Source organism: Pygocentrus nattereri, chromosome 1, assembly GCF_015220715.1.
Source record: "Pygocentrus nattereri isolate fPygNat1 chromosome 1, fPygNat1.pri, whole genome shotgun sequence".
Taxonomy (NCBI): Eukaryota; Metazoa; Chordata; class Actinopteri; order Characiformes; family Serrasalmidae; genus Pygocentrus; species Pygocentrus nattereri.
In genome coordinates this window covers 39,753,169-39,767,810 of record NC_051211.1, presented here as the reverse complement: position 1 = coordinate 39,767,810, position 14,642 = coordinate 39,753,169, and the positions used below count along the sequence as shown (strand labels likewise).

At 40.8% G+C, this 14,642-nt stretch overlaps 1 protein-coding gene across 3 annotated transcripts; it reads right to left on the bottom strand.

Moving 5' to 3' along the window:
• Positions 1 to 1,328: 1,328 nt before the first annotated feature.
• On the bottom strand, positions 1,329 to 11,901 carry terfa (telomeric repeat binding factor a). 3 transcript variants are annotated; one of them, XR_001857703.2, is made up of 12 exons: positions 11,728 to 11,901; positions 9,458 to 9,553; positions 9,231 to 9,355; positions 9,033 to 9,125; positions 8,759 to 8,899; positions 8,362 to 8,552; positions 4,694 to 5,335; positions 3,763 to 3,855; positions 2,504 to 2,586; positions 2,078 to 2,118; positions 1,598 to 1,820; positions 1,329 to 1,500 (listed from the first exon to the last, which is right to left on the bottom strand). XR_001857703.2 is itself a non-coding variant. In XM_017693967.2 (11 exons), the coding sequence occupies exons 1-11, from the start codon at positions 11,864 to 11,866 to the stop codon at positions 1,662 to 1,664; spliced, it is 1,800 nt and encodes a 599-aa protein (XP_017549456.1). In that variant the 5' UTR covers positions 11,867 to 11,901; the 3' UTR covers positions 1,329 to 1,661. The 3 variants fall into 3 exon arrangements, 2 of the variants coding, with proteins under 2 accessions (XP_017549456.1, XP_017549455.1); XM_017693967.2 differs by having other exon boundaries at positions 1,329 to 1,820; positions 4,694 to 5,332; XM_017693966.2 differs by having other exon boundaries at positions 1,329 to 1,820; positions 11,728 to 11,900.
• Between the last annotated feature and the right edge of the window lie 2,741 nt (positions 11,902 to 14,642).

The window sequence follows — 14,642 nt, the reverse complement described above, 5'->3', positions numbered from 1 at the left end:
AATGACTGACTATTATGGTTGCTAATAATCAAGTGATACTTTTTTAATCCCAAAAACGGGGAAATTCCACCTCCGCATTTAACCCATCCGTGAAGTGAAACATATATACATTACATACATATACACATTATATATATATATATACATACACACACACACATTATATATATACATACATACATACATACATACATACACACACACACACACACACACACACACACACACACACACACACACACACACACACACACACATATATATATATACACACACACACACACACACACACACACACACACACACACACACACACACACACACACACACACACACTAGGGGGGCAGTGAGCACACTTGCCCGGAGCTGTGGGCAGCCCTATGCACGGCACCCGGGGAGCAATTGAGGGTTAGGCGTCTTGCTCAAGGACACCTCAGTCATGGACTGTCAGCACTGGGGATGGAACCGGCGACCTTCCAGTCACAGGGCCAGTTCCCTAACCTCCAGCCCACAACCGCCCCAGTCCCATTTTAGGGATGCATCAATACCATTTCTTTCAGACTGAGCTGTTAGTATAAATGTGTGCAACCCTAACAATTACATCATTAAATTTATCTGATTTTAAATGAAGTGCATTAGGTAGTTATGCTGTATTATTTAACATTACCTTTGATTAAATAGTGCTTCAGTGGAGAAGAGTGGGCTTTGTTCCACATCAGAAAAGCTCTTCATTACAGCTGTAAGTAAAGCATGTTTCTTTTAACAGCAAAACCACTGGGTTTTGATTCTAAAGGTCTGTAACAGTCCTTTTGTTTGAAATGACAAAAGGCTTCATGTCCAACTGACGGAGACAGTAACCCTTCTCTGAGCGACTCTCCTTCACTGTGTTTATCCATTAGTGCGGCAGTGCACACTAAGCTTGCATTCACAGCTGCTATCAGAATGTTGGTATTGGTGCATTTTTATGAGCGCGATATCGATGCAACCCTAGTTTTTATAGTGAAATAATGTAAGCTGTTAATGAAAAATTCACATGTGCAAAAGTGAGACAATCAATTTTTATCTTAAATTTTGCTAAAATAGACCATCTGCTTGTATACATTAAAGACAAAAATTCTCATTATGTAATGGCTATTGGAAATGAATTTTGATTTTCTTCACTACGAGGTCAAAAAAGAAAAACTGCCAACTGACAACACAAACTGAAGAGAAAAAAAAAAAAACACAACCACACCACAAGCGCTCCCTGCTGCAGTATTTAAACTGCACAAGAAAGCGTGCTTCATGTGGTTTCATAAGTATTTACAAAAATCTGAACAGACAGCCACTGCAAATGAAAAAAATTTATTTAACACAATTAATATACACCAAGTGTTGTGACACCATTTCAACAGTGTGATGGAACAAATTGTGTGATGGAACATGGGAAAACTTTTTTATGACCGTGTATGTCACAGCAGGGAACTGACTTTCATTAAACTGAAATACCACCGAGGGAAACTGCCAAAAAAAAAAAAAAAAAAAAAAGTCACAACAAAATAAAAACAAAAAGGTGCTGGAAAAATCCTGCCCTGCACATTTTAGGCTTGTTAATTACCTGAGTAGTTGGATCGAGCGAACACCGATATATAGAGGGCAGACGAAGATTAGGAAGCACCCTCTTAAGTGAACTTCTGCTTTTTCATTGTGCGCCAACGATCTTTGATATTCACTGCTGTGCGGCCTTTAAAAGGGAACATGTTCTTGATTTTCTCCCATCTGCCTTCTCCATAACGAGCCACTCCTTGCCTCACCCAGTCTGACTCTTCCTTGGTCCACATCTGCAGAAAGAAAGTGAACAGTTCAAACAAGTGTCAAAGTAAACACCATACCCCTAACAGAGCAAGCCATAAAACTTTAGATAGCTTATTTGTTGCTTAATTATAGGTCCTTCTTAAACTCTGTACTCCGGACTTAACGAAAGCACATACATGCTGCACATTTTGCATTTCCACAGAGCCTAATTTATTGCAAAAACTAGGACTGGCAGTGATTTCTCAAAAGAGAACGTTTAGAATATTTAAGTGAAACGTCTCACCTTTTTTTTGCCATGGCCGTCACTGTTTGATGAGCCTCGTCCTAAAAAGAAAGAAGGGGGAGATGGTTGGAAAGTATGGTCCATTTTAGTGAACTGAAAGTTGCACCTGCATTTACAGAACCCTTTTTTCTGAGCTTCCAGGGTAACACACCTATATAATGCAATGATAAAAAAAATTGTAATATGAACCTGTATTTATTTATTTAGCTCATCATTACGTCTCGATGCCCTCAAAGCATTTTTAATATCACTGTCGTCAAAAGAAATTATTGTGATCATTTCTTACTTCTTTTGCTGATTAGTAAGATTAAAATTAATTTTAGGAGGAAAAGGTGACCTGCCCCATTCCTTCTGAAAGTATGATCCATTTGAAGGGGATGAATGTAGACAAATTCAAAACACAAAGCATCTGAAGAGATTTTGTACCTTTGGCAGCTGCAGAGGTGGAGGCGGCAAACAGTGATTCTTCATCACTCCATAGTTCCCGCTGGCCTGGCATGTTCATCAACCTGTAAGGACAAAAACTTAAATTGAGCCCTTTTCAAAAAATAATAAAAATAACGTCATGAAATACTAGATGTTCCTAAGTGATTTCATTTCCATCCAGATTAGCCATGTCTTTGCTTTCAACCTCCTACCCACAGAAAATGACAGGCTGAATCATTTTGCAAACACAGCCGTCATCTGATATACAGTCTCACCCAGATACACAAGTCTTGTTCTCATGGATTTTCCAGGCAGAAGTTGCACTGTGTTTTTTGATACTGCTGCTACTTAACATATTTAGTCTTGTAGTGCACACATCCATACTAAACATTTTTCAAACTGTAAAATTTGCTCTTGAAGTCTTTCAAACATTTAACTCTGTCTGGGTGGTAGAACATTTTCTCCATTCTCTCTACACTGGGAGAACAGTAGCAGTAGGAAAATGTGAATAAGGCAGAAAAACAGACCGCCCCCTGCTTTTCGCATTCAAAATGTAGGTTTACAATAAACTAAAGGTGATGCGCAAAACAGGTCACACAACACACATCATCTCCACCAGATTCAGTTAGATATGGCACCATGTCAATGACCTAAATTATTAATTGACTAAAGGACAGAAATAGTTTGAGTTTTTCCAAAATGGACCACAAAGTTGCACAGATGAAGTCACACACACACACATCATTTGAAGCAGCACCAGCAGAGGTAAGGCTTTTGTAATTCACCTGTATTTTAATTTTCACAGAAGAGAGAAAGAAAGAAAGAGAGAAGAGAGAGAAGAGAGAGAAGAGAGAGAAGAAAGAGAGAGAGAGAGAGAGAGAGAGAGAGAGAGAGAGAGAGAGAGAGAGAGAGAGAGATATTCAGCTATTATGTTGTATTTGTGGCTACTGCGCTTGTGACATTTAATCCATTTAAATCTCCATACAGTGTAAGGAACAGAAAATGTTTTGAATGCAGCCAGTAGGTGACATAAGCCTTCTCTTCTAGCCATTTTATTTTCCATCACACCAACCTTTAAAAATAAACAGGCATTTATAGCCCTTACAGCATTTATAACAGTTACTAGTTTATACTCAATCTTGGTATTACTGATGAGGCCTGGTTTCTCCATAAACACCACAGCACACCAATCATAGATATATGGAGACCAGGGCATTCTTATTACTATTAGCGACTATGATTCTGGCACAAATACAAACCTTCTATATGTTGATCGGTTAGAGCTTCTATCTGAGGCAGGAGAGTCCATCACGATGCCCTTTTCAATAGAGCTTTCATTATTTCTGCTCCTCCTGAAGGACACATACAATTAACAAATACAGAATTTTTGGGAGAACCAAAAAATAGCATTTCCCTTATTTATTCATTTCCCATAGTAATCAACTACTTAAATGAGGATGCCGAACTGCTTACTTCAAGAAAAATTCCATCATTTCTTTTCAAAATTTCTGTTCTAGAGAAACTTAGTCAAAATCACAGTGAGTCAGTAAACTCATCAGATACCAGGTATTATTTAATGATTTTAAATAAGCAGCTGCTTGAGGTCTGAGACATTGTTTTATGACTTAGGTTAAATCTTTATCTGCAAATATTTTTAACATACATTCATAGTAGAGATGTATATGAAATGCTTTCTAAATGCAAAACAGTTCAGTATTTTTTTTTTTTCCAGATTTACCACAATTTCACCATCATCAACACAAAAAACACAATGTAGGTTCTCTAGTCATTCTGGATAGTAATTCAAAAGGCTTTATTTTGTCATTTGTACTATATTGTCATTTGAACAGATTTACAGTTACATGTAACCTCCAACTCCACTTACAGCAGTTAGCTCCGCCCACTTTCACTAAGGGTAGTATTTTTCAACACTGCCCACTTTTTGAATGAAGTGCAATACAATGCAATACTAATCAGAACTGGGGTGTCTTATAAAAAGTGGTGTTACAACACAGCCTGTCTAATTGTGAGAGATAAAGAGAGATTGAGACTGAGAACAATCAGTAAAAAAATAAATAAATAAAAATAACACCAGATTCTGCATATCGCTCACTAATTTATATGATTTTTCAGCTGATACCCCACTGATATACAACAACACTGCTCAGTGCAAATAGAAAACAGGTTTACCTGTTGGAAGCTGTTCTGCGTTTTTTCCTGACTGGTGTGGAGTTCATAGGCAATGACTGTAGTGGATTGTCTTCACTTGATCCTATTTTCAGGGGGCTGGGAGTCTGCTGAGAATCATTGGCTTCCATATCACTGGACTGACTATCCTCCTCAATCACTAGCTGTGCTACTGTGATGGCAGACACAGCAGCATCTTCTCTTCTCTTGCTGTTTTCAAGTGGATGCACATTTGTACTTTCTGGAGTAGCTGAATTCACCTCCCTGACTTGGTACGGAGCTAAAATGGAGCCACTGCCTGATGTCTCCATGATGCTACCTGTTACAGTATGATCCCCTGGCCTTTCTTTCTCCTGTCCCTCGGGCTGGTCTATGCCGTGATCAGCTCTACTGGACTGTTCCTGAGAGGCTCTTTCTCCAGCTACACTCCCATTCTCCTCATCCTGAGTCTCAGAAAGCCTGAGATCAAGCTCATTTAGTTCAAGGTCTATTCCACTCTCCTCCTCTGCCTCCTTCTGCACCTCCTCCTCCAGCTGAGAGAAGGGAGCTGAAACTGAAAAAATCTTGGCAAGTTCTAGATAAACAGTCCTGAGTCTGTTCAGACTTAGTTGCGTTGTTTCTGAAGAACAGGTGGGCTGAGCACTGCTGAAGAAGAGAAAGACAAGGAAAGAAAACAGATTATTGTAGGTTTGCGCAACATATGATAAATTACACAATGATAGACTTTCCTTAGTATAGCACAGGGGTGGGCAATTAATTTTTCCCAAGGGGCCATATGAGAAATTAGAACAGTTTTAGAGGGCCAGTCTAATAACGGAGTTCTAATAACAGTACAAAGATGCAATCAAGTTGTGGAGGACTATATCATTATTTAATAAGCTTGTGATGGTTCAATTTAGAAAATTGTAAACATTTTGCATTGTTTAAAAAAACTAGCATCACAACCTGACATAAAATAGCACGTTTTTCAAAGACCAGCATCACTTTAACTTAAACAGCTTACTGTTTCTTGTAATTTTGCGCGATATTACTAAGCTGGTCCTGACAGCTGCGTTCCTGGATGAGTCGAGCTTTGTAAAAAATCCTTGCTGCCTTTGCAGTTTCGCTAGCAGATCTTCAGATGGCTGAGCCTGCTCTGCATCAGTCAAGATCCTGTATTTCTGCACGGGCTTTCTCTCGTAATGGCGATTCAACTGTAATCCTTAACCACAGCTATCTGTTCTCCACAAACCAAGCACACAGCTTTACCTTTGACTTCGGGAAAAAATATTTAAAATATTAAAAACTCTGCATTCAGCGTCAGTCTTTTTTTTTTTTTTTTTAAACTTTAGCCAACATATATAAGGGCTAAGAGCGATCTTGAAAGCTGCCCAGCACATTTGCTGATACATTTGAGTGAAGTGCACTGACCGTGCAGACACACAAAAAAAAAAAAAAAAAAGGTTGACTTCAAAATAAAAGCATTGTAGTTGTATTTCGTGCACCTATCACAGTGTAATAGGGTTCGTAGTTACACATTTACTTTTCACTTCTAATTTACCAACGATCTCACGCCGGCAAGTCAGAGATTGACCGGTTGCGGCCTGTGGGCCGTACAATGTCCAGATCTGGTATAGCATGAGCAATGGGTCTCTGCATGACTGAAAAAACAAGACTTAGACCAATTACACAGAACCACACCAATGACCAACATATTGTAATGTATAAACTGCACAATGACAAGTAGCAGCCTGGATGTCAGCCCAATATGCCGTTATTTTATTAATGTATTTTTATTATTATTATAATTTTTTTAAATAATTTATTTTCTAACCTTGTTAGAAGTTATTTTTGCTAATTTTAAATAGATAAATACTGTATAATCTATTAAAAATAATAAAAACAGCTACAGGGAGATCTTTCAATCATTCTTGTAAACAGCTTCAAAAGTTAGTCTTAGAAGCTGGTGCACTTTCTGCACTTCAATCAATCAATGAAGCTTTACACTACATCTCAGATGTCCAGTTTCAGGGCTCTATTACAAATTTTCTTTTTTGTCCATCTTTTCTCAGTAGCAACTTCTTGACAGCTACACATCTTTTCAGACTTAAGTGTTGCGTTGTCTTCTCACAGGATGGACAGAAACAGCTGTGAATCTTTCAGATCTGAAGTAAGAGTGGAGCTTGATTCCCAGAAGCTGCAGATGTAGAGTCGACCAATTAAACAGAGAAATTTGATTGCACACAGTGAAAGTACATGAACACAAATGACCGCGCAAGGCCAACGCACTGCAAATGCTCGGCCCTTCTGTACAAACTCACCACGCGTCCTTACGTTACAGTGGTGGTTAAGATGTTCAGTACTGACACAGACGACAGAAGACGAATCAAAGAGGGATCTACTGTTATTCCAAGCCTCAACAAGAAGGGTCTAGCCGCATAACCTCAGATCCGCACATGATGCGACGTAGTAGTTGAGAGGCTTAGTAGCTACTCTGTTGTGTTTTATTACCTACAAGGCATGAAAGGCAGTTTTTAGAAACCCCCAAACACCTTCCCAGCAAACACTACTATGTTATGACAACATGTTTTGGTATCCACAATGTTGAACTGTAATCTCTCATAAAACTGTGACATCATCAGATAACATACTAGGAGGTTTTGAGTAACAATGTAATGGCACGTTGCCAGTACATTGTCACACCCTCCCACAATCCTTCATAAGAACTAAAGAATTTTGTTAAGTTGCCAACAGGTAATCATAATTGGCAAAGCACAACATAAAAACAGCAACACCTTATGGAAGCATTGTAAAAGAGTAGACAACATTGTGACAATGCTGTGTGTTTGCTGGGTAAGGCTGAGTCACAAAGACTAATTACTCCTTTATATTACACTATACGAGTCATGAAATTTGGACTTTGAACTTCTACACAAGAGCTGTGCACTATCCAGTAGGGAATATGTGCATGTGAGGGTCAATCTCAAATGACTCTTTGGTAGGCATATTATGCACTCTTTGGGTGCTGGAGCCATTTGAGATTCAGCCTAAAAGATCAGCTATAAGGGAGTTTGTGGTGCGATCAGACCGAAGAGATTAGCTGATGGTTCACACAGACAATCAGTAATGATTTAAACCTGTGCATGCTTGACAGCTGCCTGCAGCATCCACATATAGTTTAGTGCATTTGAGTGCTGCACAAAAACTGTGCACTGTTCCCTAAACGGTTCTACTGGGGCCTCAACTGTTAAATGTAGAGAGGAATGAAAAAAGGCGATAATGTATCATATTTTTATGTTTATGTAAGCCATCTTCGCGTGAGACTCGACTGCTTCTCTGCTATAGCAGTTGAGAAAGCGTGCTGGCAGTACAAGACTGTTTGGACAGGCTTGGCCGTTATAGTGCCCCCTGCTGTAAAGATCAGAACACAGCTCACACTTGCATTAAGATTTGAAATGCATCGTGACAACTACATGGAAAACCCAGCATTCGCATTCGTGTGAAGTTTCAGACCTTAGTGTTGTGTATTTTCAGTCAAAACCGTCAAATCTAGGTTTGCTTTTTTTTCTAACAATAAAAAAGGAACAACTAACTTAATTTCCAGTGAAAATGGCAGTAAAGTAAACAAATACAAGGTCTCTGAGCAAGACACATGAACTACAAATGCCAACAAAGACAATTAACCAAAGTACCGGTGGCCATTTCTGGCTGGCGAGTTTGGTCCAGGCTTCAACAGACAATGATTTTCTGCAACTGTCTGCTCATTGGGCAGCTGATTGTTCTGCGTAGCTCTGTCCTGTGTGGATGATTGTTCATGCGCTGCTTGAATAGCTCTGGGAACCTCAACGTCAATCCTCTGCACTTGTTTCGCTGACTTGACTATCTTTAATGAAAACAAGAACATGCAAGATTAAAAATATCACAACTATGCATATAATAAAAGCATCCAATAAGTTATTATGGATTAGAGCTGCACTATTAATCATAATTTAATTATTATCAAGTTATCAGGCCAGCAGAATGAGTTTCTACAGCTGAGAATATATAGTATAATATCCAAAATATAGTATAAGACCCAAAAAGTCTGACCTTGAGTAAGAATGGTTCTGGAAGAGGGTAGAGTTTCTCAATGAAGTCTAGCATGTCCTGTTTGAATTCACTGTATGATGTGGACTTAATCACTGTGTGTCTGCTGTATCTCCTTTTGATGAGATCCTCAAACAGCTTTTTCTACAGAACAGGATGAAGATGAAAGTTCACTTTTGACCATTACCCATCACTAATGAGAAAGATGCAACACACTGAACAACTGCTCCCACTACTTTAAGCATTCATCACAAGAACATAAACAAAGCCAATTTACCTTGCCAGCGGAATCTGTTCCTTTCGGAAAGTATTTATGCAGCATGTCTCCAGCTTTTTGAAACTGTTCATTCTTGATGCAAACAATAACAACCTGCAATGCAAACAGAGATTTCTATTTAAAACAATCTCAAACAAACCAGAAACATTTCACTTTTGAGCTCATCACAATTCACAACTGCTTAAGAAACAATCTCACCATTTCCCTGATCAAGGTGTGAACATGCTCCAAGTCATTTTGCAAAACCTCTGTTTCTGTACAGATATCTTCAAACGTCTTCAAGGCCGACTCCAGCGGGGTTAAGTGGTTCTGAAATCTAACATCTGCAAAATGAACAGAACCGGCCATGAGCAAAGAGGAACCTTAGACTAAATGAAAAGGGGAAAAAAATGACTACAAACAGCATCTTGAGATGACAAGCTCACCAGGTTTGTCCCCATCATTTATCTGTGAGAGAAACTGCATTAAACGCAGTTTGATCTTCATGTCACTGCGTCCATCGATGGGTCTGACCACCAAAGCTGTATTAAATTTTGATAAATAAAGAACTTGTTAGCCAATGAATGTGTTTTACATGTCCTTTCCTGCTATGAAGAACTGACCAGTTAACAAGCTTCATATCCTGTACAGCTGCTACAGCCATTGCTTTGTGGCTCATGGACAGCCTATTAAAGGCTATTCATTTCGGAAGAAAGATCTACAACTTCAATACAGTAATCAAAATGATTAAAAAAATATATATTTAATGCCGTTTTACAGTTTTTTTTATATATGCAAGTATTTTTTTTGCCTAAACCATAAAAAACTGAACTAAATCTTGGTCTCATAAACAAACTACATACATATATACACTATATTTCCAAACGTATTCGCTCATCTGCCTTTACAGGCATATGAACTTGAGTGATATCATATTAAACCCTATGGGTTAAGAATGGGATGTCAGTCCACATTTTGCAGCTATAGCAGCTTCAACTGGGAAGGCTTTCCACAAAGATTAGGAGTGTGTTTATGGGAATTTTTGACCATTCTTCCTGAAGTGCGTTTGTGAAGTCAGACACTGATGTTGGATGAGAAGGCCTGGCTCGCAGCCTCTGCTCTAATTCATCCCAAAGGTGTTCTCTCAGGTTGAGGTTAGGACTCAGAGGTGCAGGCCAGTCAAGTTCTTCCACACCAGACTCACTGATCCATGTCTACATGGACCTTACTTTGTGCACTGGTGTGCAGTCATATTGGAACAGGAAGGGCTGTCCCCAATCTGTTCCAACACAGCTGGGAGCATGAAATTGGCCAAAATCTCTTGGTCTGCTGAAGTATTAAGAGTTCCTTTCACTGGAACTAAGGGGGCAAGCCGAACTCCTGAAAAACACCACCACACCATAATCCCCCCTCCACAAAACTTTACACTTGGGACAATGCAGTCAGACAAGTACCGTTCTCTTCCATCAGACTGCCAGACAGAGAAGCATGCTTAGTCACTCCAGCGAACACGTCTCCTCTGCTCAACAGTCCAGTGGTGGCGCATTACACCACTGCATCCAAGCTTTGCATTGCGCTTGGTGATGTAAGGCTTGGATGCATCTGCTCAGCCATGGAAACCGATTCCATGAAGCTCTCTACGCACTGTTCTTGAGCTAATCTGAAGCCCACATGAAGTTTGGAGGTTTGTAGTGACTGACTCTGCAGAAAGTTGGCGACCTCTACGCACGATGCACGTCAGCATCCGCTGACCCTGCGCTGTCATTTTACTACCATGGCCTACCACTTTGTGGCTCAGTGGCTGTGGAAATTTCATGACTGGACTTGTTGCACAGGTGGTATCCTATCATGATACCACGCTGGAATTTACTGAGTTCCTGAGAGTAACCCTGTCTGCATGCCCACGCGCTTGATTTTATACACCTGTGGCCATGGAAGTGATTGGAAGACCTGAATTCAATGATTTGGATGGGTGAGTGAATACTTTTGAAATGCACTGACTTTGTATGTGTGTGAGAATAATATATATATATATATATATATATATATATATATATATATATATATATATATATATATACACATACACACACACATACACACATACACACACACACACACCTTCTCAAATCTAGCACTCAGCAGTATCTCGGGCATTGGGCACAGTATGTTGTCATGTAATGCGGTCATTAGGTTATTGAAGAGTTCGGACGTCTGGTTGCCATCACCACAACGGTCAACAACTGTGTTTGCAGGACACATCCACTCTGAAACCACTCTGAATGACTGTTTACATCTTACCAATGTACTCATGCAGAAATTTTGATAAACGGAAACGGGAGTGGAAAAGTAGAACTACCCTTTAAATAATCAGCTTCATATTCAATGTAACGTTGACACTGTAAAATGTCAAGTGCTGGGCAGAAGCAAATCTCGCAAGTAACCAGGGCAACTAACCTAATTAAGTAGCTAGTTAACCTACACCTGCAAGTTACCAAGCTCTCCGAGGCTGCCCCGTGCCTTAAAGTCCTCAAACAACAACAACAAGTAACAGTGCGAATCGACGATCTGACTGGAAACATAACCTGCGCCCTCTGCGGGTTCTCTCCGAGTCTGGCGTGTTAGTTAGTTTCAGCTCAGTTCGCCTCAGAGAGTGGAGGAGAAACACTCCGCAACTCCACAACACGGCTAAACGCTCCAACACCACGCCACTCACCCTCGAGAAGATCCCGGAACTGGGCGAAACTGCCGTAATCTGCGCTCCGAAACGCGTCCACGGCCCTGGAGGAGTAAAAGTCGAAGATCCATCTGTTAATCAGCTCCTCACAGCCGGGCTGCTGCACAGCCGCCGCCATGTTTAAGCAGCTCTCTTCGCTGTAGTGGCGGGAAACCCGCTCCCTGTTCGGACAGAGCGCCACCTGCCGGCCTGCTCTCGAAAGCACAGCCTCACGGAAGTCAGGCGTCTACTGCGCTCCTGCGGCACAAGAGGGGGCTGTGAGACCCTTCTCAGGCCAGGACGCTGATAAAAACACTGCGGAAGCGCCGCTCGGGGTTTTTCTCTTTTTTTCGGGATGTCTTCTTGATTCATTTTCACTTCCAAGACTTTTTGTGAGTGGCGTTACAGAAACATGAGATATCTTCAAAAAGCAGGACGGGGCTCCTGAATTACTTTTTGCATCTCGAGTTGTAATCGCGTTAATCCCCCACGCTACAACATTTGAGAAAAGCTCAGATTTTGGTCATGTTGTCAGTGGTGACACAAATTCACTGGTGCTGCTCAGTGTGACCCCCGCTGACCGCTGCGATGGTAGAATGACCCAAACAGAAAACTGCCAATACTGATTCTGACTGTAACCCTAAAACACACACAGCCACAGCTTGATTACACATTAATACTAGAAATATGAATCGTACCTAAATATAAAACATGAGCGCCTGGTGATGTCCAGTCTGGGCCAGGACTGTGCTTCTTTCAGTCCTACTCAGTGGTGGACAGTAACTAAGTAAATGTAATTTGTTACTGTACTTAAGTAGTTTTTTCTTTTAACTGTACTTTACTTAAGTTTTTCCATTTTGGGCGACTTTTTACTTTCACTCCACTACATTTCAGAGTCTAATATCTGACTTTTTACTCCACTACATTTTGAGAAATCTGTCGTTCCTTTTGGTTTCTGTGTGTATAAAAACGTAATATGTCAAAACAAAGAAGTGCAAAGCCAGAGCACCAATCAGGACACAGCGGTCTCTTTGTTCTGAGCTTGTTTTGACCTGTTGGTCATACCGACCCAGTGCAGCACACGGTTCAACGTCAGTGCAGCAGCGTAAAATTTGGAAGCACATACGTCACCGAAATGATGAACTAACCTAACTTTGTGTAAATAAACCACAATATAGAAATATGTACACATAGGCAGTTTGACTGGCGGTTTCTTTTTATCTGAATTCATACAAACACTTTCATTTTATAGTAAATTAGTTTCAGTTAGTTTATGTTTATGAACAGAGGCCTACAGATCAACACAGTAAAGGAAGCTTATTTGTGATCCTGAGTTTAAAGCCAGTTTTTATTCAACTTGTAACTAATTTACAAAGTAATCTTAAACTGAAACTTTGCTTGTGTGTAAAAAGTGATTTCAGAGCCACTCGGTTCTCCCTGATGGAAACTGTTTACCTTCAGTGTTTTGTGCTTATGATCATTTTAATAGACGTCAGCATCACTAATTAATGACCTTCTATTTAAAGACAAGTTTTCCAAGAGAGACGCTGGAGGACTTTCACCTGAAATGAGTTCATGAAGCGAGTCTTGTTATAAAACTGATAACAGGACATCAGAGCCATAATTAATCTTTTAGTACTTTTACTTTCGATACTTAAGTACATTTGAAGGCAAATACTTTTGTACTTTTACTCAAGTTGAGGTCTAGAGTAAGGACTTGTACTTTTACTGGAGTAATATTTTATCTTGAGTATCTCTACTTTAACTCCAGTACATGATTTGTGTACTTCGTCCACCTCTGGTCCTACATGGGCCTTCCTGAGCTCAGCCACACTGTGAATATAAACCAGTTGGATGTTGATCAGAAAGTTTGGTCACTACCAGGTTAGTACAGGTTGTCTGTTGACTGTGCAGGATTTCCACAGACCCCCGATTTTACAAGGGCAAAAACAACAAAATCATAGAAAAACCCTTTCTTCCTTTACTTCCTGCGCGATACCTACACAATACTTCAGGCTGTACGTGGCGACTGGGGGACTTCACGTCTTTACACTTCAAGCCTTACTAACTACATCAGCCTCTAACCCCGCAGACAGGCTACGAGCATTCACCCGTGCTCAGGATGTGGCAAAGGAGGTGTCGGTACAAAACAGCGCACATATCGCGTGTGGTCAGGAGCTGCACGGACGCGCGAGCGCGGCCTGTCAGCGCTGAGTTTAAGCCCGTTTTAGTCCTGATCCACAGGATTTGGTCTCTCTACCAGAAAGTGTTCTGTAACTTCATGATTCAGCGGCAAGCGCTCCGCCAAAACTGGGGAGTGTCTCCGTGTTGAGGGTGTGGAGGGGCTGTAGTTTGCCACGTCGGAGGAGGAGGAGGGGGGAGGAAGAAGAAGGGGAGTGGAGAGCTGATTCACCCAACTTAAAGCACTGAATGCACGCTGAGATTTTTCCAGCCTATGAGGTTATTAGGCTGACTAACTCGCGTGTGTGCGAGTGGCGGCTGACTGAATACCACCGCGAGTCTTCTGTTTCCCCTCAGGGCTGGGAAGGGCTACAGTCACACAGGGCTCCTGCTTTTGTAACTCACCTGGTCTAAAACCTAACTTCTCAGCTGAGATGGCCACTCTGAAAGAAACGATATCAGCCTTTCACTTTTAAAAGACAGGCGTCTCGAGAACTAAACATCGCTCTTCGCCCTAAGCGCGAGCCTAAATCACCCTCAGCTACAGTGAAACCCGACTCAGATCAGACCTTCGCCAGGTTTGACCGACGGCTTAGTCTGAACGTTCACTCTGACGTCAGGCCGAAACAGCGGATAACTGCGTTATCTTCAGAGTTAATGACGACTTCCAGTCTCTACAAGTTTAAGCTCAGTCTTAAAGGAGTCTTTCGCTCCTGTTTCGAGCTCGGTTTTAG